The sequence below is a fragment of the Athene noctua genome, chromosome 2, assembly GCF_965140245.1.
Source record: "Athene noctua chromosome 2, bAthNoc1.hap1.1, whole genome shotgun sequence".
Classification (NCBI taxonomy): Eukaryota; Metazoa; Chordata; class Aves; order Strigiformes; family Strigidae; genus Athene; species Athene noctua.
The window spans coordinates 109,232,905-109,257,972 of NC_134038.1; the positions used below are offsets into that span (position 1 = coordinate 109,232,905).

Consider the following 25,068-nt stretch of genomic DNA (forward strand, 5'->3'; position numbering starts at 1 on the left):
GTCTGACTGTCAGCAGGCTTGCTGGCCCTGGACAGCATGGTCCATACGGAATGGTATCCATCCATGAAGTCTTCTTCATCAAAGTGTTCCTGACACTTCACCAGGGGCTTCAATACACAGTCTGAGCAAGAAGAGGGACATCTTATCCTGTGCAAGGAACCCATGTGTCTCTGCACACTTTGTTACATCCATTGATATTCCCATGCCACATAAGAGCATCTGCAAGGAGTGATGGCAGCACTGCTGGGGAGCTGCCCTTGGCAGCACAGAGGGTTTCACTCAAGCAGTGTTTGGGCCAGAAAGCCTGCTAAGGTCATATGAAGAGCAAAGTAGTGCAATATGAAAGTAATACCTGCAAATGCCCTCCACAAAGGTGGCTCTGGGTCAAGTAGTCTTCACCTGGATGTGAAGAGCAACAGGCGTTCAAGTCCAAGGGGTGCAGGGAGCTTGTCCCAAGAAACCCATGGTAAGTCCTAGTTGCTCTTGGAAATCTCTGGTGTATTCTGTAGACGACTGAATCAGGGCTGGTCCTGTTCTCCTACCAGCTGTCTTCAAGTGGTGAAGCTGGTAACTGTGCTTAAAGTCCTAATTTTTTTTGGCTTAATCTGAGACTGAGAGGTTTGAAAAATGATACACTTTTATGCCTCTGCTGATTGCTGGGCTGGGAATTTGAGCTTTCGCCTTTTTTAGAGAATGTCTATATATTACATAAGTAAATTCATGGCAGACTACAGCCTAAAGTTTCTGTGAATTCCTGTAGTATTTATTTGTAGCATTGTATTGCTCTGTTGTGTCTTGGTGTTCCTTATTAAAGAGGTTAGAATAACATCTGCTTTCACAAGGTATTGATCTGTTTGAACAGAATTGGATTAAGTTAATGAGCTGTTATCTGGAGCTCAATTTATCCATGGGATCTGATGAGGAAGAGTAAGTGCCTGTGGTTGTCAAGAAGCCCACTGCTGTACAGGTTGTCAAGAATTTCTTGAGGGTTAAGAAATATATGACAGTATCCCCTCTTGCCTCCTAATGCCAGTTGGAGCTCTTTCTGTAATTCTGCAGAGAAATCACAAGGTTTTTAGTTTAGCCTAACTTTCCAATTATTTTGGAGATTAGAAGTGACAGAGAAATGGATGCAGGCCAAGGAGGTGCTGGCTGTTACCTGGTGGTCCCCACAGCTTTGCTCTCCCTGGGGCACCTGCTCATCAGCCCAGGACCAGAACGGGGCCACCCGTGACGTGGCTTTGGGATGGGCAATGGGGCCAAGGTTGGAGCTACCCAGGGTGTCCCTCTTGCACATACCACCTTTCCTGAATTTTCTATTGGTCACATGCACGTTGTTTCTTTTAGAAAACTAGAAATGACAAGTACTGCTAGCTTGACAGCAGTGAAAACTAGTGGGGAGTGAGCCTTTAAGAAAGGCCAGGCTGCTTATCAAAGTGCCAAACGAAGGATTTAGAAGCTTATCTTCAGATAAACTTTTTTTTTTCTTTTTTAAAAATACTAATAAAATAAAAAAGACCTTGGCTTTTGTTGCCACTAAGCATAAAACTGTTTTGCTGACCACATTGGTTTGAGATTTTCTTGTTCACCCTAAAACTGCCCCAAGGTAAAGTTTCTGTTTGTCCCTTCTTACTTTGCCACAGGACTGGTGAAATGGGAGTGTTAGCAGTTTCCATGTTCAGAAAAAAGGTCAACAAAATAAGTAATCCAAAAATCACTGCCTATAATTTATATGGACAAAACCTAGCTAACCTTCTGCCACTGTCGCACAGAGTTGTCACCGCAGCTTTAGTTTCTGCTCATTGCAAACTTTACTTTAGCACATCTTAAGCATAAATCATTCAGATTTGACACCAATATTGCAAGATGCTCCAGTTTACAGTACATCTCTTTAAATAATCAAGCATCCTCAAAATTAAATGGCTTCTTTTTAATGCTGTGCACTATTATAGTCACCTTCAATCTCATTATATGTTTGCGCTAGTGCCTTACTGGGTCTATTGTTCATCATGTGGCCTGGCCACCTCTTTTTATGCTTGAAAAATTTTTACTGTAGAAGGAAAATTAAACCTGTCCCAGTTCCCAAATGTGGTCTTTAAAATGCTGCCATGTATAAGCCCGTCTTCATGTAACAGTCTTGACATAGCTCAGAACTGTAGGCACTCAGAAGAAAATAATTCTGCAATGTTATGCATACTCATTTACATATAAATTACCGAATAGTATATTTGTCCCTACAGAATTTAGGTAATCCAAAGGAGAAACATTTTCAGTCAATCAGTGAGCAACATAAAAAATCTCATCCTGCTGGAGGTACCTGTATTTAACTCCATTGTGATTTCTCATCTGGATCCTAAGGAGACTCTTTGCATAACTGTAGGGGCTGATGTTATTTTTGCTTAATTTCAATAGAAATATAGGTATGATGAACAACTGTGCCTGTGTATATTCTCTCTGTAATAATAACCTTTATGCTACCTTTTTTGTCCAGTTCCTGGAAATTCTTTCTGTCTCAAAGTGTGAAAATTGACAATTATTTGCATGACTACTGGCTATCTCTGTTCTAAAGTTAATAATAATAATAATAATAATAATAATAATAATAATAATAATAATAATAATAATAAAACCCTTGCGTATCTATTCTTTACAAAGAACAAAAGTTCATAAACTTCCATAAGTAACTTCAATAATTTTAATCAGTTCACCTTGGTGGAGACTTTCTTTCCCAGAAAAATACTTTATAGTAAATGGCAAGCTGACTATGTGATAGATTTACTGCTCTATTGGGAAAGAGACTATGTCCTCCTGCAAGAGCATAGGAGTGTTCCTTACACCCTGCATTGCCTGCCAGACATTATGTCCTGGCTCTGGGGACAAACTTCTGCTGTGTGGCCTCTGCTGAGTGGCTGACAGGGAGCCATGGACTCTGGGCTCTGCCCTCTGGCAGGGACACATGTAACTGGGCATGTGGGCGGCTATCACGCACGGTGGCATTTGCTCTGAACACGGGCCACCAGCATATTGCGCCACCTCACCTCTCCAGAGATGAAGGAACCATGCACATTTCTTCTTCAGAAATACCCCTTTGCATGCAGAGGATGGCACACTGTAAACAGTCCCCTTGACTCCAGCAGGACTCCTGAAGTCCTGGAGTCTGCTTCTCATGACACAGGTGGCAGGATTGAGGATGCTGGGCTGGAAAGAAAAATAGAGTGACTTTAAAAACTTGTTGGGTTGGGAATATCACATCAAACCTAAGGAAAAAGTAATTTCCCTGCTATTTTTTTTTTGATGAAGGATATGCCAAACCTGTTTCATCTGGATTTTTCCTTTACTCTGGTTTAGCTAAATCAAAAAATAGGAAGAATGAATCTCTGAATGTTTTCCTTCAACTTTTCACCTCTGCAGTGAATTCTCTTTGCACCTGTGAGTAAAATGTGACTTTCAGATAAAGGCCACCAACCAACAACTTCTGCAAAAGCACTTCTGCATGAATAAATAGGAATATAGTATCTTTCCTGACAGTCAGAAAAGTGGTACTTTTGGAGATCAGGTTGTCTAAAAACATGCTACTGCTAGGTCCTAAGCTTTGGGTCAGATGGGATAGGAAGATGGTACAGTTTAAAGAGTTAGATGATCCAGAGGAATTTGAAATCCAAGTTTTTTCTTATGGTTCATTCTACAGACAGAGGGAATTGGAAGAGTTAGGGGTTTACTTGGCTTTTTTCGCCCCTTTTTCTTTGCTTTTACTTTTTTAGATTATTCTACTTAGAAATTTGTCTCCCTCATGTTTTTTATCTCCTTGTCTAGTTATTTCTTTTCCGTACCATGTATTTGTTATGTACTTCAAACTGGTGTGAATGATTATGCAATTTTGTAGATGCTTTCATTAATAAAACATTGGTTGTTTCTTTGGTTTTTATTGGATGTTTTTGAAGTGAAAGGAATCAAGCGAACTAATGCATCTGAAATACCGTTCCTGGTTTCCCCAGCTCCTAAGCCCAGGATAGAGTGTTTTCTTGTTATGTTGTGCACAAGTAGGAGTCTCTTTGAATAGGTTCTGATTACACCTCTCCTTTTGAGATGACTGCCTCAGTAGCTCAATGGACAATGAGCTGATTGTTTTAACAAAAAAGAACATTTTAGGAAAAAAAAAAAATGAATCATTACAGATTTCCTTGCTTAACTAATGTTCTTGCTTTAAAAGTTATCACTCTTCTCTGGTCCTGCAGTGATCGGTATTTTTAACTGCAGTACTTTGAAGTGACCTGGGATCAGTATCCTGGCTATTATTTTCTGTGTTAACCACTAACCAAGCAGTTTTGTCCTTTGTGACCATCTGACATGGGGACGTCCTCTGCCCTGAAGAGGTCACGCTCCAGAAAGACAGCTCGTAGAGCTTCAGCACTTTTTGCCTGCCGTTTTCACAGAATTGCCTTTCTTGATGAGCAGTTTTGGCAGAGAAATGGCAAAGAGGAGGGATCCCGAGTCCCTCTGGGTGGATGTCCTAAGCCCAGATGGCAGAGCTATGGAGCTGCTGCCCATGGCACATCTTGGTTGGTATCCTGGGCACTGGTCAGGGTGGTTAGGGACATTTTGAACCCAAGTGATGAGAAGATCCAGAAGACTGAATCTGGTTCCTGTAGTTCATTTAACTATGGAGAAGCAAAAGTAGCTAGTCTGACATCTGTATAAACCAAGGATTATCATCTTCTTAGGGATTTCTTCTCCTTTCATGTAACTTTGAACTATATTGCAAGAGCCATCAGGACCCAGCTATCTACAGTGCATCTCTCTTGCTTACATAATGTCTCAAACCTTACAGCCCATGTGTTCGGAGGAGCAGGACAGAGGCTGTTAAAACATTTATTTTGGGAGACTGAGTTCTCAACCAGGAGGTCTGCGACAGAGAATGATGCTGAACTGGGCTTTCCCAGATACTTACACCCCAGCCACCACCTTTCCTTCTACCTGTGGGAGAGCTAGAGGAGTAAAGCAAGCGAAATTTGTCTCTGTATAAAGTGAGGGATCTTAATAATAAAAATCTTTACATCTTGCTCCTGTGACCTGACAGTATAAAGTATTTAATACAGTGTTTGTCTGCAGCTATCCAAGCCTTAAAAAAACCATAAATCTAATTTAAAACAAAACACTGAATAAAGACGGTTTGGGAGTTCTGTTTTTCTGATATTTTATTTCTTTTGGATTTTTTTTAAGCTTTTCCTTGAGAAAATATGAGAATGGGAGAGTTTAGGTTATTTTTTATTTTTCCTGAGAAGAAAGAAGCTGAGATTCTCCCCTAATTATGGAGCTTCAGAATCCATGACACCAAAGATCACCAGAATGACAATATGTTCCCGAGATTTGGCAGTATTTCAGACCAAGAAAAAACATGTGTTGAGGAGTCAGTTTGCTTGGTATGATATCAGAGGCCTGTAATGGAGCTGTTACCCACGCCCCTTTTCCTCTTCTGGCAGTATAATTAAACAGTTAACACATTTCAGAAATAATGGAATAATTAATGTAATTAAGCAGGGCTTCTTTCACAAGCAAAGAGCATGGTAAAGCAGCATTGCTGTTTCTCCAGCATCAGAAGCATCCCTTTATTTTCACCTGCATCTTTCCCTATTTACATGAATGTACAGAGCAAGGCAAAGTTTCCAAAACTGCTCAAAGCGCCATTTTCAAGAGCAGTACGCCATCAGCATGTGTCTAATTAGGAAATCAGTGAGCTTTGGACTTTTCAGATGGGAAAAATAGCGGTTAGGCAATTTTCAAAATACTACCCCATATCTGCCTTGTTTTCATTCTGCTGATCCAATGTGTTCATTTAAACAGACCTCTCCCTCAGATGAGGCAAGCAAGAAGCAGCTTTTAATGCCCCACCGCCCATCAGTGGACCACTCAGACGAACCCTTGCAGAGGCAAAGGGCAGTAAGTGCTGTCAGCATCATCACCAGTGCCCTGGAAGGTAAGATATATCTTTAGTTCCCTGTCTCAAAGTTGATTGTCAGGAACAAAGTGACACAAAAGACCCTATTAAACTCTTGTTGTTTTGCAAGAAGGCATTATAGATATTATAACCTCTACAACAGAGACCATGTCGGAACAGAAGACAATATAATCACTATTTAAAAGTCCTATTACCCATCGACTTTTAAAAATCCTGACAAAATCCTGGCCATATAATCAAAATTGGATCTGGTAAGATTTTGTGCCCCTGTGGCATTTGATTTACACAGGGCTAACCAAGATGTAGGGTAGTGGAGCACGAGACAATTTGGGTGACTGTACATGAGTTTATATCTCATCTCTCTGGAGCTGATGCAAAGCCTGGCATGTGCAGTCACCAGCTATGTGCAGACCTTTCAAGTTGTGGGGAAGGAAAGTCTCCTCCTTGCAGAGCAGATAGTGGGACTCAACAGTTTGGTGGGTATTTGAATCCCACTAAAATTTAAGGATGCTCAAAGGACCCAACTGTCTATGCAAATATTTCTCAGTAATTTTTTTCCATTGCTTATTAGGCTTCTCATTAGGTACAGTAGGATTTCACTTCCCTGTTGTGACGGTTTAGGCCCTGCCGGGACCTGAGACCACGTTGCCGTTGTCCCTCCCCCACCCTCGGACAGGAGCGGGCAGGGAGTGAGATACAAACCCCGGGGTTGAGATAAGGAAAAATTTAACACAACAGTGTAACAAATAATAAACTGAACAACAACAATAGCAATAACAACAATGAAACAGTAATAATAATGAACAGGACAAGAGAAATACAGAGATATACCACAAGGATACAGCAGAGAAGGGGGGTGACGATGAACAAAAGCCATCCCCGCTCTTCCTGTGCTTGGGTGCCTGGACCTGAAACGTCAGCATGGTATTGAATAACCCGGCTAGAGCTCCCTCCCCACTGCTGGGGAAACTTAACCCGATCCTACCTGAACCAGGACACCTGTCTTTCCATACACAGGAACTTTGCATTTCCTTTTCACAAATTTATTGATAACAAGACAGCAACTCATAGCAAGACTTCACATTTCTAGGCTCTTCACATGCAGCATGAAATGCCTTCTTACAGTTCCTCATGTCTCCTACATTATAAATTGAGACAATACAGAAGCAAGCAACTAAGAGTGTAGAAGAATGTCTGTCAAAAATGCAGTGTAAGGCAAGAGAAATTCTGGATTCTCCTGGAGCTTTATTCTCTACGTTACTGATGAATAGGAAGACAAGGCAAGACAGAGGGACTTATCTGGGAGCTGGCTTACAGAAAGACTGGACCTAGCTCTTTGGAGACAGCCCAGCTTGGCACCACAAAGCCCTTCTTCTTCCTTAGCTTTTTACCATCCCCTGTGTTTATATTCAGCAGTATTGTGGCCAGAATAGATATATGTGTTTAAATAAATAAAGAGTTGTATTCTTAATGGTAAATAACCACTTCAATATATTCCAGTGTTTAGTGTAGTCTACAAAGTTTGTGTTTGTTTTCTTTTGGGTTTTTAGCAATTAACTTTGTGATTGATTTGCTTCTTTGTAATGTGTTAAGAATGCCCAAAAGTCCTGAGCTGGACTTCTTCTTATTTATTTAATGGTATTTTCTATTACTTTTTAGCAGAAATAGAGAACATCAAGTCTAGGGTAACTCAGAGGACGTACATTTTTAGCTTCGTATAGAAGAAAACTGTTTCAATCTTTAGCAAAGGTTTTCTAACTCCCAGACTTTGATTAGTCATTGAAATTGAATACTTGTTAACAGCAAGAAGAATATCAAATCAGAATAAAATGTATCACAGGCTTAAACTATAATAATAGCTGTGTGATTTGTGCCAAACTGTCTGAAACAGCCAGACCAGAAATACCTTCCCCTTTAGTTACCTGTCTTGTGCTCTCGGCTCTTGGGTAGTCATCATCTGCCTGTTTTTCCCAGACACTGCAAAGCCTTGCAGACAAGGAAGGATCTAAGGTTTTTTTTCATTTAAAAATAAGAGTAAAAATACCTCCAACACAAATTTTGTGTTTTTCTGACCATTTTTTAAAAAACGATATAAAGTACCAGGAAAGAAAAACACTTGAGTTTAATTTTACTTTTCCTTTTGCAGATATTTTTCAAAAACTATTAAATCTGTTGTGATTTCCAAAGATCACCTATGGTGGGAAAGGATGTAGTTTCTTGGTTGAATTAAACTGGTTTAAGGTCACTGCCTAAAGAAGACAGTCACATCTTCCTCCTTCCCTTGCTGTGTTCCTGCAGTTTGATTTGACTGTTCAAACAATTGGATTTCAGCTGGATCAGCTAGCAGAACCAGCTCACCCAGACGGTTCAGGAGCACAAAAGTTGGCAAAAGCACAAAGAATATGTGGGTGAGGCTGAGAGGGATAAAACTATTCCTTTTAGCAGCAACCTGGACTTAAAGGGGTTAGTGTGGAGCCTTAGAGAAAAAAGTCACTCATGATGCATGAAGGTCCTCAAATTAATAGTAGTGGAATAAGCAGGGTTAGTTAGAAGTCGTTATGAGGAGTATGGATATAGGCAGATGTGTTCTGGAATTGTTCAGAAAATTAGATCCTTTAGGAAGTGACTGCACTAAACTCTTCATTACTTTCAGAGGTGGGTTTCCAAAAAAATGCAAAATTAGGATTTTGTATTGAAATTGTTTAGGGTATGGATGGTTGTCTCATCACTTTAGGCGCTTGCCTATAAATCTTCTGTTTGGAGGCTGGACATAGACATAGTTATTTCTTGAGAGCAATTTGGTTTCCCAGCAATCTTGGAGCAGTGTAGATGTTTGTGCAAAACCTGTGCATGGAGGACATCATCTGATATTTTGAAAACTTGCTAGAAGACACCTAATACCTCAGTTCTGTTGTCCAGTGAAGAAAAACGCACAGAGAATTCATATTGACTTGAGAGAGGAGGCTGTTTATAAAGTGACTGAAATAACAGCCTTGGCTGAAGTTTTCCTGTTATCAGTGCAGGTTCTAATTATATAGACTAAAATCATTTTACAGCATTCCATGCCCATAAAGGAATCAGAAAAGGAAAGCATTAAGCAAATCCACTAATCATTATCGTTCAGCCATTAACTGTCTTTTTTGTCTTTTCTTTTTCACTATTTAATGCAAATTATACTTATGAAGCTATTTAAATTCTTTTGTGCTCAAATAAAATGAACATATAAAAGTTGTATTTTAGGTAATATTTTAAAAGCACCTTTAAAAAGCACACTGGAGTGTTAGTAGCATTTTCAAACTGACTTATGCACTGCCCTGATTTTGTATGTGGGCTTTTCAGAAGAAATCAGACTCTTAATGCCTTTTTGAATAGCACATCAAGAACAGAAACCCTCTTGATAACCTTGTGATAGTCTGGCTCTCAAGTACTTAAATCAGCTCTAAATATTCGATTTAAGCTCTTTCATCTCTTAACCGCTTTAAAAGGTATTAATATACTTCTAAAATGAAACCTTGGAATGAAAAAAGATGTCAATCTAAGTTGAATGAAGATAGTGTATTGTTATCCATTTGAGCTTGCCAAACAACACTGGAGTTTACATATTTAGTGTGATTCTCCCTTTTTGCTTGTGACACTTTTAGAAGGTTATTACTTTCAGAATAGGTCACTGTCTGCTAAGTGCAGGTCAACTGGCAAAAATCCTACAATCTGTAATTTGTCAGCCTGTTAGGACAGAAATATTTTTATCTTTAAAAAGTTTGGGGTAATTCAGGGGCCTTCCTCTATGTTATGATTCATTTTAAGTGTTCTCTTGTCATATAACTCAGTGTGAATTGACTGTAACTTTATTGCTTGTTACTTAGAGCTTGAGGAATCACACCAGAAATGTCCTCCCTGCTGGAACCACTTTGCTGTTAAATTTCTCATTTGGGATTGCTGCCCGCTTTGGCTTTTAATCAAGAAATTTGTCAAGTTTGTGGTAATGGACCCATTTACTGACCTCACCATCACCCTTTGCATTGTGCTGAACACGCTCTTCATGGCCTTGGAGCATTATAAGATGACGAAGGAGTTTGACCACATGCTTTACATAGGCAATTTGGTAAGTGAATGTGAACCTGAAGTGATACCTGAGGAGTGTATTTCCTGCTTTTTAAAGTTTCGGCTGCACCTTGAGAAGACCCCATTTTGGTATGCTGTCAGCATCACTTTGCCTACGACATCTCAAGCAAAACCGCAGTCACCTCTTTCTGGGAGTGAAGAGAAATGAATTAAGGACAAGGATCTATTTTTATTAAAGTAACTTATTATAATGTTATTAGTATTAGTAACCATTAAAGCCATTTTTCTGGGCTATTCCTGATATGTATCTAGTTTGTATGTGTTTAAGAAAACAAGATAAGAGAAAGGTTAATGAAGTTTATTTGGGATTTCTGGTAAAGCAATGATAAGGCAGCAGTTCTTGGTGACTATTAGTGACTTCTAAGTTAAAAAAAAAAAACCTACAGAAAAAAACAAGGCAAGATCTTGGAGGGAAATAGAGTGATGTTTAATCATAGGTAGATATGTATGTGGGAAAGCATCTATGGTACATTTTGTGCATGTCTCTGTATGTCCTGCTGTGCCTCCCTGACTTGTCCAGCAGCATGTGCTGGGTCCCATGCAAACCCCAGGGCAGAGGGGACATGGAGCAAAGCATGGCTGATGCTTTGAGAGGAAACTCTTAACGTGCAGGCTGAGGCAGCCAAGGATAGAGCTGCAAAGTAAGCAGAGACCACACCTCTCCAATGAAAAGCAGAGTGACAGATCTACAGCCAAGCTGCAGGGATGGCAGAAAAGCCTTTCCAGAGGCAATGCAGTACAATTTGTTAACTCAGGGGGCCACTAAAATTTTGCAGTTACTACAGAATGGAAGCTTTTTCTTTAATTGTCTTTCTCTGAGTTCATGTTTAAAATTTACCATGTTTTACTGGTTTAAAACCTAATGTTTAAAATCCTTTTAATGTTAGAAGAGTTAGGCACAGGCCATCTAGTTATGGCATGGTGGAATTGCCCCTAAAATCTAGTGGTAGAAGCACCCTACCCTAGCACCGCTAGGACCATAAGTAAGTGTGGAGTAATCTGGAACATGGATGTTGCTAAGTTTGCAGTTGAGAAGCTTGCAGTGGAGATGAAAAAAGCACTTTATTTCTATAAAAATGAAGGCTGCAGTATCTCAGAGTGGGATTCACCTTGCCTAACTTCAGGTATTTACAGTGTAGGAGTCTGAGCCAGTTGCCTTTGTCTCCCTTTAAAGTCAATGGAGAATAATGGACAATTTTAAGGCACAATAGATGTGAAGTTTTAAAGACATTTGCTTTTGGATAAGGTGAACTATGTCCTGGAGGCCTGTGACTGTAGTGACCATCGACTATAATGGGAGCATGCAGAGACACCACAGATGTGATGTCTGCCTCTAGTAAGAAGCATTCTACGCTGGCAGATTTAAGTGGGTAGAGTGATAATCAGACTCTTTGTATCAGTCCTAGCATATGTAGTACATCATGTATGGATTTTTTTCTTTAGCCTGGTCCTTCTTAGCTCTGGGCCTCCTTGGGCAGGCTGTTGTTCTCCTAGGTTGTGGGACCAGTCTCCAGTTTTTCAGCTGCTGTGTTTTGGCAAATCTCCCTCTGTTGTTGCGCTAAGCAAAAATCTGTTTGGGTCTCTTGATTCAAACCCATGCTCTTGCCCTCTGTGGAAAACAGTAGATAAGGGTAGCTTGGAAAGTCATCTCACAGGATTCCATCCAGATCCACTTTGCAGCCAGCGTTCTTTGTTGTTGCTCAACAATCTCTGGCCTTCTAAGATGACTTAAAAAAACCTCCTTTTGACCCAGAATCCATGAGAACAGGTGGCAATGCTGCCATTTCCCTCTCTGGCACTTGGGATAGTAAATGTGTCTGCTCCTTGCTCTGCTTTTGGCAGATCAGCTTTTCCCTTTGCAGACCACAGGCAGTGAAACTTTAGCCCCTGACATTCCTCCTGCCAACACGGCTCCTGCAGACCTGCCAGGGATGAGTGGGGCTGTGCCAGTTGCCAACAAGGAAACAGAAACAATAAGCAGAGGAAGGAATTGCAAAGCAAGTTTTGCAAAATTTTGCAAAAAAAAATTATCTCGCTGTAAGTTTCTCAGCACTGCCTAGAGCTATTTCTCCTTTTTGTGCTAAAGTGTAAAATAAGCAAAACAGCCTGGTAATATTTTTTGTAGCAGGTGGATTGCACAGGGCTCCCCTCCCCTGAGATGCCAGGATGGGTCCATGAGAGACTAGACTGTCCCAACTCCCCCTCACCAGCTTTACTAAACCCCTGCATAAGTGGACTGATTGCAAATAGAGCAGACCAGAGGAAGGTAATTACATTTTGTGGAGGATTTTGCAAAGTAATTTGTAATGAAAATTGACATTTTTTACAATTCCCTATGAAAAGGGAGTCCCAGCTCCAGGGCAAGCTGCCAGATGACTGCATCCCCTAAGCCACAGACTGACAGACCCCTCCTCTGCCCCCACTGTCATCTCCTCATTGCACCTAACCCTCTTTGAGTGATTATACTAGCATTAAATGGGAGGAAATATTAAAAAGGACAGATCTTTGGCATTTTTTCCTCAAAATAAATGTTTCTGAGAGAAATGAAATAATGAAAATGGAATATGCATGTCTTTCTCTGAGAGCAGTTCTTCATCTGCTGCCAGTCGCTGGGATCTCTCGCTCTGATTGTTGATTTACTCCATGCAGCATCTGCTACCTTCAGACTTCTTTAGTTCATCACTTACAGGAATCAGCATTTACAAATGTGACCAGAAGACCAGTCAAGCACATGTACATCTTTACATCGTTCACCTGCCTATGCAGTGCCACCACCTAAGTGGGTAGATAGAGCAAGATTCCCCCAGGTTTTGTTTCCTTTTAGAAACTGAGATACCAGAATGCAATATTAAAGCCTAAATGGCTGAAAGGATAGATAAAAGAATTTTTTTTAAGTAAGTCCTCCAAATCAGCAGTGTCATATTTAGCACTAGTGGGATGTTAAGTTACTTGTTTTCTTTCCAGCCTTTATCATATTAAGTATCCAGCCTCTTCTACAAGCACAGTCGCTGTGTGCCAGGTGCTGGTGATTTGACAACTGCTGTTTGAAATTCATAGCTAGTACACGTACACAATTGCTGATGCCTTTAGGAAAGCTCAGACATTTCGTTATCTTACTGTGACATTTCCTTCTCAGAAGGCTATTGATTAAAATGATTCAGGCAAAGAAAGTGATCCTCCTGAGTCATTTCTCAGCAAGATGGTTGCATAATGTACACAGCGTGGTATCGTGTTTTTAAGTCAGTCCCCTGGATACAGTTTCACAGACATCCAGTTTTTTCTTGTTCTCTGTCTTAAGGGAAATTGGAGCATTCTGGTGAGAATCTTCTGGTGAGAGTCTCTGACCACTGTAAATCAGAAATTGTTGGCTAGTTAGAATTATGAAACAGATCGTTGTGTTTAGTTCTTGGTTTGAGATGGTGATGGAACATTGTTGCATCCCAAGATATTGTTGCAGTCCAAGGTATTATATTCCTGATGAGAAAGAGAAGGTATTTTACATAAGGAATTGTGTAAAATGGCCACTTGGAAAAATTAATTCCTGAAGCACTACGGAGTAAAGCCAAGCATTCCTCAAATGCAGGCTATGATAATTTATTTTTATTCCTTACTATCATAATTATATAATCTTAACTTTTCCCTTGCACATTTTAGTGGTTTCTCATCTCTGTTGCTCAGAGGTGACCAGTTGTGCCGGAATAATGCTGCAGAGTTCAGCTTATTGGAAAGAAAATGTTTCTTCTTGACTGTATGCTACTGTTATTGAGCTCTGCATTCCCCCTCTTTTTTGACCAACACAGTACACTTTAATGTTGATTGTTTCATGGAAAACCATGTGTTTTAATATATATGTACAACAGAGAATTTTTCAGAAAAATAAAGTTCTTTGCAGCATGTACTGGGACTTGGAATGAAACTAAAACAGTATGTGAAGAATTTGGTGGCCACATTTTTTCATTTTAAGTTGACTGTAGCCTTGTGTTGAGCATTTAAACTGATACTTAAGGAGGGCGTACAAAAGGACAGGATCTGATTGTCAGAGATACTTTGCAGGAATGTGTTAAAACTGAATTTGCTGTCAGCAGCCTTCCTTCCCCTCTCCCTCTGTCTCATAGGTAATATTTATATGTTATTTTAAAGAAAAGTGTTCCAATTAGAATTTCCACCATATGACATTTGAACTGGGTCATAAATAAGCAGTGTGTTCCCAAGATGCTGTGAAGACAAAATTGCCGTGACTCTTTGTAAAAAAAAAAAAAAAAAAAAAAAAGACTAGGTCTCAAATTAGAGTTTCTAATTGCCTTAGCTGCCAGCAATAACCTCAGAATGACTGGAGGCTTGCATTGCCCTGGTAATGATAATAATAACAAAATAAAAAGGGATAATACAGCAGGTACACTACAACCCAAATACCACTTTAACACTCACAATCCATTCATTTGGGTTTCTCCATTGAAATGAATACATTTAACCTTTATAAAAGGCACCTTTACACTTTCTTTTTTACCACTGGGATTATTCAGATGACAAAAGATAAAAATGTTTGTTCCAATCCAGAACTTGAATTCAGATGTCATTGTAAGTTTACAGCAATATCAAATATAATTGTGAAAAGACTAGACAAAGTTGTAATAGGGATAAAGAATCACCCATGGAAAATAAAGTGCTCACTTGTAAAATGTTTTTGTCTTTCTGCTGTGTTCACATGTATGAGTGGAAAGTCTGAAAGCAAGGAGATGTGCTTAAAAGGTTACTTTGACTTCTTATTTTCTTTCTGCAGGTCTTCACTGGGATTTTTACAGCAGAAATGATCTTCAAAGTAATTGCCCTTGACCCCTACTACTATTTTCAGCAGGGCTGGAATATTTTTGACAGCATAATTGTTATTCTAAGCCTGATGGAGCTGGGCTTGTCCAGCATGGGAAACCTGTCTGTTTTACGCTCCTTTCGACTGGTAATGGTTTTATTCTGTTCTTACCCCCATTCTTTTATTACATATAAACTCTGACATGAATGGAACATATTTTCTTTAAAAAGCATCTGTCAATAAAGACTTTAATTGCTGCAAACGGGTGAACAGTACATGACACTAATTATAGGCTGTGGGATAAATGGAATTGTTCCAGATTTACATCAGTGTAAATGAGAACATAATTTGATTCCTTCTAGCTGTGCCAGGTACTTGTAGCATACTTAAAACATTTGAGTTCCAATTTGTAATAAAAATCTGCCATTTTATACCTGTACACCTGTTAGCATAGTCAGCAGATAATTGATAGCCCAAGAAATGCAAGAGCCGGTAACTTGTTGTTTTAGAAGTTGTTATTCCTAAATTATGTTATAAACATGCCACTGTTCTTTTAAATGTTGTCAAAAGAAAATGTCTTTGAATTATTCAGGGGTGGTGGGTTTTTTTCTAGAACTGATCAGTGTAACATAGCATCTGCCTTTCACAGGAACTTCTTAGCTGTCAGCTCCTTTGTTATGCATGGGATAGTGGTATTCTATTAATGAGAGACTGTCGACATATTGGAACAGAAAAGTAGTTTCCTTGCCAGCCTGACATTTGTGTTGCACTTCATGTACCAGGATGTCCATGCTAATCATTCTGGCCATGATATGGCTTCACAACTTGGAAAGACCAGGAAAATAAGCCCTTATGGTTACATTTAGCAGAAGACTTTTTTTTTTTTTTTTTTCTCCAAAATTCTCTGCACTGCTTTAAAATGCAGATTTTTCGCCACTGGTCCTGAGAATCTCTTGTCAGTTTTTGAGTAATCCATCTTCAATAGGGCTGAAATTAAACCTTCAGTTGAAAACACAGCACAAGGGCGAGGACCAATTTATGTCCTTAAAATAGGTCTTAAGTGGGACGTGGGTTGTGCATAGACTGCGTGATCCTCGGCACAGAGGTGATTTTCACCCCAGGAGCTAAAAACTAATAGCATCTGACTGAGGCTTGCTCTGAAACACAGAGGAATTGCTTCTCTCTTTGTGGGATCAGGCCCTAAACCCATTCCCCCAGATGCCTGCCAGCCTGTTTAATTTTGGTAGGAAAAGCAGTATAAAATAAAATATTAAAACCGAGATTCCCTCTTTCCTTCCTCTCCCCACCATGATGCTGGGGGACTGAGCCTCTCAAAGCACATCTATTTAACAAGGCAGAGCATAACTCTGAAAAACTTAATTCTAATCCAAGAAGCCCAACTGATATTTTATTAATAGATGTAGTGAGCTTAACAGGAAATACGGCTAAAATCGCCTTGTACCACACACACTGTGGCATTTAACGTCTTTCATGTTTTATCCACTTTAATAGTTCATTGACTGAAATGTCTGTTACTTCTGTGAACTGACACTGTTGTTTGTGTTTTGTTCACAGCTTCGAGTCTTCAAATTGGCAAAGTCCTGGCCGACCTTAAATACACTTATTAAAATCATTGGTAATTCGGTGGGTGCCCTCGGTAACCTCACTCTTGTGCTGGCAATCATCGTGTTTATTTTTGCCGTGGTAGGAATGCAGCTTTTCGGGAAAAGCTACATGGACAATGTGAAGAAGATAAGCACGACTGGCAATTTGCCACGGTGGCACATGAATGATTTCTTCCACTCATTCCTCATCATCTTTCGAATTTTGTGTGGGGAGTGGATTGAGACCATGTGGGACTGCATGGAAGTAGCTGGGCAGCCGCTGTGCCTTCTCGTCTTCTTGTTGGTCATGGTGATAGGAAACCTGGTGGTGAGTGCACAAGGGGTTTTTTTCTCCCTTTCCTGATGGGTGTGTGCAAATGTAGCATATTTTTTTTCTCCAAAAATGGCAGATCTTAAAATCTTAAAGCCCCATGGCTTTAATTAGATGAATCAAGTTGTCACACAGAGAAACTTGTTCGTATTCCCAATACAAAATTGCGAGCATTGCCTTATTAATTAGGAATGAAAGCTCACTGTTTTTTGCAGAACAGATCATGTTTTACTAGAAGAAAGGCACATAGGCTTGTTATAGTGATTTCATTTCTTCAGCCATTCATGGGGCTGAAGGGATTCCAGATCTTTTATATACAGGAGTGGATATCGCCTCAGCTGTCACTGTACTGGGAGATATATTTATTTTTCTTCATTTTTGGTCCAGAACATGTGAACCCTACAGCTAGCACAGTGTCTATGAGTGGAGTTTCAAATGTCTTTAGCCTGCATGTTCTAGGCACATGCAGGTTGTGTTTACAGTAATGTCACTTGCTCACTTGCTTTTTTAATAGACTACCCCATAAACATGGCTTACATAAGCTCTGAACCTATTAAGACTGATTTGTATTTCCCTGTTGACATCTTATGGAGCGCTTTGTTGGCTTGCAGTCATTGTGGAAATGTTTTGCCTGTTCAGCTTACAGAGCATCTTCGGTAGTAAGTTGTTTAATAGTAGATGCTGCTATAAAAAATGTTGGGTTTCACTACTGATGGCTTTTAGTAGTTGTTTTGCTTTTAAGTACCCAATGTTTTGGTTTTCAGCTGCTGGGATAGAAGAGTTCTTGAAAGAGCTTGGAGAAAAAAGCAGAGTGCCTTGTTTTGTTTACATTGATTTATATTTTAACAGTTAATTTTGCACTGAAAATGTTGATTGCAATAGCAAATTATATTCTATAGGGTTTTTATTAAAAGTCAAAAGATTAAATTACGATTGCTCAGAAAGTGGCAGATTACTCTTTTTTTTTTTTTTCTCTAACTTCCCATTTCTATAGATTTTTCTTGGAACTAAAAGTGGTTAGAGGAGCTGGGTCAAATTGTTACTTTCTGCATATCTTTTGGGGGAAATTAGCCTGAGATACAGAAAGTTATTCTCCCCCTGCCATTAAGCAATGGATTCTGTGAATGATAATGAAACCTAAAGATAATATGTAGTAAATTCTGAAGAAAATGTTCACATTTGAAATATTCATTATTGAAAGATGTGAATTTGCAACTTCTGATACCCTTAGATATTAACACTCATCAGTGTGTATAAATTCTGTTAAATATAAAATCTGATTCAGCAGAGATCGCACTAATATTATCTACATATATTTAACCTTCAGTGCTCAGAAATTACTGTCTCAGGTGTAAAACCAGATATTGAAAAACTCTGTCAACATGGGTAAGCTGAAGTTACTGGTCAGCTGAAAGCAAAAATGCTAGCTTTATACTTTTCAGCCAACAGTTCTGTAAGCATGTGGCAATGACTGGTAAATAGGAATAATTAATGTCTATAGATCACAATAGGTGTGAAAAGAACAACAGTTTCTGAATAGTGAGGCTTATCCAGTGTCAACTGCTTAGATGGAGATTTTGTGATATTGATTAACAGGTAAAAGAAGGCCGTCTTACTCCTCTGGCATCAGCAAAATTCTTGCTGTCTTCTATGAGAGTGTATTGAATTCACAGGCTCTCTTATTTGCTGAACATCATCAGAACCAACAATTCTGGTAGCCAGAAAAGCACCACGACCCCTTAAAATAAGAAATCTGGAGTGCTAAATTTTTTACATGCAACTCTGTTGCAATCTCTGACAGCAAATTTCTCTTTCAACTTGCTGAGATCATTGCTCCTCCTCTGAGTTTCAAGAGACAACACAATTGAAGTTGTATCTTATTTGGACTCTGAACATTTTCTTATTCTCTGAAGGCATGGAGAAATCCTACAGCATTTTTCCCAGTGTACAGATCTGAACATTCATCTAAATTAAATACTTTTGTCACATCTGCCAATACTTAACAGTAGTGCCTGTGGTCACTTTTCCAACTGCAAGGCAAAGTGTTACAGAGCAGACTTGCTCTTTAGCTACTGTAAAGTAAAGGCTGCAAACTGGTATTGGAAGAGTTACAACCACTGCCATTCTGTGGTATGTTCAGTGATTAGGATTATAGGTTTTACCAAGCCTCACTAACATAAATTTAAAGGAATCATGGGAGAAAAGCCAGGAAAGTTAGTAAGTGCCCTGGGAAACTGCATAGAGCAGTCCAGCTGTTGAAAGGAATTTTAGTAAATCTTAAATCTTTGGGTTTTATTCATATACCCTTAAAATGTCTTGGATCAGTGCAGTGCCACATGAAACTGTTTACTGCTGGTCAGCTGATACTTGTGTCACCTTCAAAGAACTAAACTTCACGACATAGTTAGAAAACTATGTGCTCTGTAACTGCCTTTTGCACAATAAGACTGTGTTACTGTTGTCAGACGGCATTTTTAGAGTCACTGAAGCCACTTTGGAAGGTAAAGCCAAACTAGACAGATAATAAAATAGTTTCTCATTTGTAAGAAAGAGCTTCTGAAATTGCTAACTGAGTAATTATGCTCACTGTTAAGTTTTATAAAGAGCTTAACATATTTCCTATATATGTTTATGTTACTGAGGTTAATAAGGAAAATCACAAAGATAGGAATTATTAAGAAGTTGTAGGGGAATTTGGGTAGCAAGGCAGTCCTCAGTGCCCCCTACTCTGGTGGGTCAGCCGATGCGAGAGTCGAGCATGACACCAGCCACTTCTCAAGGGACTATTAAATGTAATGGGTGCTAGAAACGTACATGAATAAAACTGACACTTCAATAACAGATGGAACAACCTTCCAACCTCATCATGCGTGCATGACGTATGCTGGCCAAGCCACCCTTTTATTCTTCTGCCAGCCCTCAGAATGAACCCTGTTTTCTACCAGCTTCTCCTGATATGCCACCACTTGACACAGGGCAGAAATGAACTCACTGTCTTTCTTTGTGCTCTTATTTGGCTGTATATGACACAGACAACACTCAAAAAATAATAGTTAGTGTTAATCCAAGCTAACAGCCACAGCACATTAACTCACCCTCAGGGCTGAGTTTTGGGACTGCCGTTGTCTCACCTCTGCCTGATTTACATACAACCCCTAGCACTTCCAAGGCACATCCACCACCAATCCCCGATCCACCACAAAGTGATACTTCATTGCTGCATTTACATGGTGGATTTTGCCCTCCTGGAGTCACAAGCATGCTAAGAGGTAGAGTCTGTAACCAGGGAAGTGACATCTTTAGAATTTTCCTGAAAAATGAAATATAAGGTTGGAAGTGCTCTTTTAGGATCAGTCTAGGCTTTTCTTTTTGTCTACTGTCCATGCAAATGCTATTCACACAGGAAAATACTAATGACATTTTTGAGAACGTAAAGGTAGAAAGCATCACAAATTTGTAAGGGTATCAGGCTGTCCTGTAGGGAGAATTGCATAACCATCATCATTGAATTAATGCATGATGCAGGGAATTATAAAATACAAAGTGTAAGGTCATGCACTCAGCCCTGTTTAAGAATTTATGTTATGACCTCGTAGCTTACTGACAGAAAATGTTTGAGAGAATAATAGAAGTATACGTATCAGTTACTGTGGACATCTACATCTAAGATAATTGCATAGAGATGCCTTTGTAGTCAGATCTAGTTGATTGAGTCAGTGAAGTCATAAAATATCTTACCCAAAAAGCCATCTAAAATATGTCAGATTAAATAGTCACTAAAAGTACCTATTTCTGTCCCTGAAGTCTTGGGAGGCAAACTCAGCTGTAGATATCCCCATGTACCTATCACCCTGGCTGACTGAACCAGTATGATGTACCAACATACCAATGCATTGCACCCATTAAAACAGTAGATGAGATTCTAATACATATCAGGAAAGGCAATTAGGGAGGAGAAAGGAGAGTATGAATGATGTTGCACAGTGATCTGCAATGCTGGATACATAATACATCCCATTAATGACTGATGCTCAAGAAAGATTAAGTACTACTGGGAAAAGCACAGTATGGGAATATGAAGTTGATGAAGGGAATGCAGAGCTAGGCATGGGAGAACAGTTTAAATGACAGGATACTGCTCATCCCAAAACAAAGGAGTATAAATCACTGTAGATACCTTTAGGCTGGGATTGGAAAGAAGGCTTCTTACTATCAGTTCAGTGAGGTCGTTTAGGAGGACTTTTCAGCAAGACTGACTGGCCCCAAACCAGCAGCATGTGAGATGGAGCTTGATTAGTTTGTGAAGAAAACAACACATCTTAGCAAGAGGCTTGACTTGGTGACCCAAGAGGACCTTCTAGTCTTGTCTTCCCATGGTAATTTGAATGGCTGGCAGCAGAGCCAGTTCAGCATGGTTTGGATGAGATTTGAAGTGGTCTGCTTTGGTTAAAGTCAGTGGAAACTTTTTGTCTGAAAAGTCAAGATATGCCCGGAACACATCCTTTTATTCTACTTCCATGTCTCAGGAAGCCTTAATGGATATTTTTTTCTGTTTTAACATGACTGTGACACACAGAAATCTGGAAATGTCATATTCTTGGAAAAAGATAGGTTTGTCCCTTCCTACATGCACTTCCTACAAGTCAGTGTAGGACAGTTCATTGAAGAGATGTTCTGGGAAAGTGCTGCTAAACCTTCATCAGGTTAAAATCTGTGGATTCTCAAACAGGTCAAACGCCGAGAAAAGCTCAACAGGCCTCATTCACCACCATTTTGATCTTTAACAGTCGAAGCCTGTTGATGAAATGACATACTACCAGAGCTGTTCTGACAGAGATGTGTCTCTGCAGCAGGGCAAAAAAGAAAGAGATCAAGTTACAGGGAATGTGAGCAATGCATAACTTCTTAGTATTTCTACTTCAACATGTTTTGTCACAAGAGTCTCCCTTGCTAGGACTAGAAGGTTGTCCTGAGCACCACCAATGCTATAAATGTCCTAGAAGGAAGAAAAGGGCGAGAGCAATGAAGGGCCATTTATCATGGATCCTGGCCTGACAGATGTGCAACAGAGAGATTTAGGATGGGGAGGATTGTTGGAATGGGGAAGAGAAGTGGCTACAGGTGTATGTGAAGCTTAGTCTATGAGAAGAAATTCACAGCAATTTCCTGTCCTGAATCACTTTCCTAAGTGACAGATCCTAAGTAACATAAAGAATCACTGGGTCCCATGAGGCTCTTTAATACTTGCTAGCTATGGCTGCAATCCTACTGTTAGGCAAAATCACTTTCTATATGTGCCTGCAAATTTGTGTCTCTCCAGATCAATTGTTTTCTTTCCTGCCTTTTTCTTTTAAATGTTAAGAACAAAGTAAAAGCATATGATAAATGTTTAACTCTGATTAGCTTTGTTTGCTTCTTTTTGTTTTGCTTTGTTTGCTAAAGTTGCCTTTAGTTTGGTATTTGCAGTCAAGAGAACACAAAACTCACAAAAGAGGTAGCTGTGATGTATAGAGTATAAAAATGTAAGATGGAGTTGCTATATGAATTGTGTGGTCTTCAGCATGGTGAATTTGTTTCTATATCAACCCATTTCCTAGAATTAATTATTGAGTGTTAATTACATGAGCACCAGGATCTCTAATCAAGGAACATAAGAGGGAGCGTATGTGGCCACCTGTGTAGGAGAACTGGTTAGCCCACAGTGTGGGAATCCTTGAGCAGGCCGACTGTATGAGAGTTTCACAGGCAAGCAACTATCCCAGCTGGAAGTTTGTGGTTAGCGCAGGGTATGAAGAAGTTTAATAATATGGAGCAAAATGATATTTTACATTTGTCCTTAGTGCCAGAAAATGTTCCTAGGCACATTTAATTTTTTAGTGTACAAGTAGCCATAAAGTCCTGTCTCTCCTAATACTGGTATATCTCCATCACTGCAAATTTCTCAGCAGATCGCAACCAGGCTTGAAAGAGGTTTATGGTAATGTGTCAGATTTTCTCTTTGTTTAAATTAAATGGATATAGAGAACTTTCACCGTCCCTTGTGGTAAAATTCCAAGTAATAACAAAATAGCTAGGCAGCTAACAGACCTGGGTAAAAGTGGATTACTATTTCACATTTCAAGAGTTCAGACAGTCAAAGCATATTATGGTGGTCAAGAAGGTCTTCAGATGAGTCTTGTATTTCTGCCTGACATGATGGGACTGTCACTGAGGGAAGCTACATCCAGATTCTGATGCTTTTAAAAAACATGAAGCATTATACCAGGGGGTTTTAAGACCATGAAACATTTTGCAGGGTGCTTAAGGGCTGCTTTACCTCAAAGGAATGAGGCCTCATGCATTAAGATTTCTTGTGCCAATAAATGAATTAAAATGGAACACTGATGACAGATGATAGCACTTTTCCAGCTATCTCCTTATTTTCTTCTCAAATTATGTACAAATCTGGAGCTACCAAAGCCCCATTTTCATGGTTTTCACTGTGTATCCCTAGAGAATTGTACAACTCAAGAGCTGCAGTGAGACTTGCTGCCCTGAATCAAGTAATTATTTTTGCATTTAATGACAAACATGCTTTTATTCATGGGGGCCACTGAGCACATCCACTCTGTGAATAAATATTAATCTCCTTGGAGGGAAATGTAGTATTTGTATTGCATCTGATGATTAATATAAATTAACTGGAATTTTAAAATACTTCTAATTGCAAATACTATGTTAGATCTGCTTGCTGGAAATTAAAGCCAGTTTGGGAAAATGTATTACAAGCCCAAGTTACAACATTTTAGGTTTTAGATTTTTTAAATTTAAAATTAAAATTTTAGTTTAATTTTAAAACCACAGTAGAGGTCCTCAACTTTGTATATCATACTTCTACCACCAAGCAGGTAGTCTCCTTGAGGCCCACCTGTTCCAGTTCTTGCACAATGGAGGGAAGAGGGTCTAAGATGCAACTATTTAAAGCTGGGGAAGAACAGTGTTTTGCAGGGAAAAGTGCATCCACAGGAGATTCAGAGAAGTTCAGGTTGTCCCAAGTTTTGAATGAGCACTGCCTTGCCTCCACTCTCTCTGCACCCCATTTTTGTGACCTAGATGCAGTTGTTCAACTTAAATGCTCTTTCAGCATCTCCCAGCATTCTGGAAATGTGCATTTGTGTTTTGGTTACATCAGCTGAGAAGGGCACCAGAACAACAGGCAAGAATAGACATGTCAGTAACAGTCACCGTCAGGACGCACAAAATCTGTAAAGCAGCAAGTGGAGTGTGTGGGGGCACCGTGGAGGAGCAGGACGCATCAGAAATCTGCAGGAGCCATAATGAGAGCTGGGGGAATACTGGAGGTGGGGGCTGGAGAGTTAGAGGGTCTGGAAGAAGTCAGAGAGCCTAAGGGATCGTTAGCAAGAAGTGGAAGTGTCATTTGAGCCTGTCTCATCAACATGGATACTTACATAAGGCAGGCAAATTGTCTTTCTTGAGTCACATGCAGCTTTGTAGAAAAGCAGCCCAGAATACATTAATAAGCACATTTGGGGTCACAAGAAAAATAAAGTCAAAACAGCTCTCAGCATGTTACCATCCTTTTTGTTACTACTGATGTACACTTATGGCTAGCAGTAGGTACATTTAGTGTGATACTGCAGAATTCAAACCTCAGAGGAAAGTAGCTAAGCCCCAACACGTTTCCCAGCTTCTCCCTTCACATTTTTTATGTCAACAACCTGCATAGTCCACGTGTCCCAAAGCAATTTTTGCTATTTATATTCCACATTACCCATCCTTGCTTGAGAAGTGTCTGGGAAGCAGAGCACTCAGGTAGCTGATGCTTTTGAGCAAACATCTGACTATATCTACTTAAGTATTAAGCATCCTAAAGAGTAATGAAAAGTCCACCAGAAACAGATAGCATCTTGTGATGAATCAAAAAGATAAATTCTGATAGCAACCATCAATCAGCCCAGTTGCTTCTGATGACTCCTAGCAGAGATGGAAAGCTTGCATTCTTGTATGGGTTATGGGTTACTTTAAAGACAAACCTTTTGCCTAAGACTTCAGGCTTTAAAAATTGTGTGATTTATCAGTGCCCACATAAATATATATATATATATATATATATTTTTTTTTTTTAGTAGATATATCCCACCCTCATGTGTCACACCAGATGCTGTTGCTAAAAAGTCTGGGGAAATTAACCTCAAGATATTTATGATGGACCTTCAAATACTGCTGGGTTTCAAAAATGACATTGTAT

The 25,068-nt window shown here is 39.5% G+C and overlaps 1 protein-coding gene across 2 annotated transcripts in view; it reads left to right on the plus strand.

The window, feature by feature from the left end:
• The window catches only part of LOC141957814 (sodium channel protein type 5 subunit alpha-like), a 225,414-nt gene that overhangs the window by 108,665 nt on the left and 91,681 nt on the right, over positions 1-25,068 (plus strand). For both annotated transcript variants that reach the window (XM_074899871.1, XM_074899870.1), the window contains exons 13-16: positions 5,842-5,974; positions 9,820-10,058; positions 14,859-15,032; positions 16,461-16,817. In XM_074899871.1, coding sequence (XP_074755972.1) covers positions 5,842-5,974; positions 9,820-10,058; positions 14,859-15,032; positions 16,461-16,817 — 903 coding nt within the window. The remainder of the gene's footprint in view (positions 1-5,841; positions 5,975-9,819; positions 10,059-14,858; positions 15,033-16,460; positions 16,818-25,068) is intronic.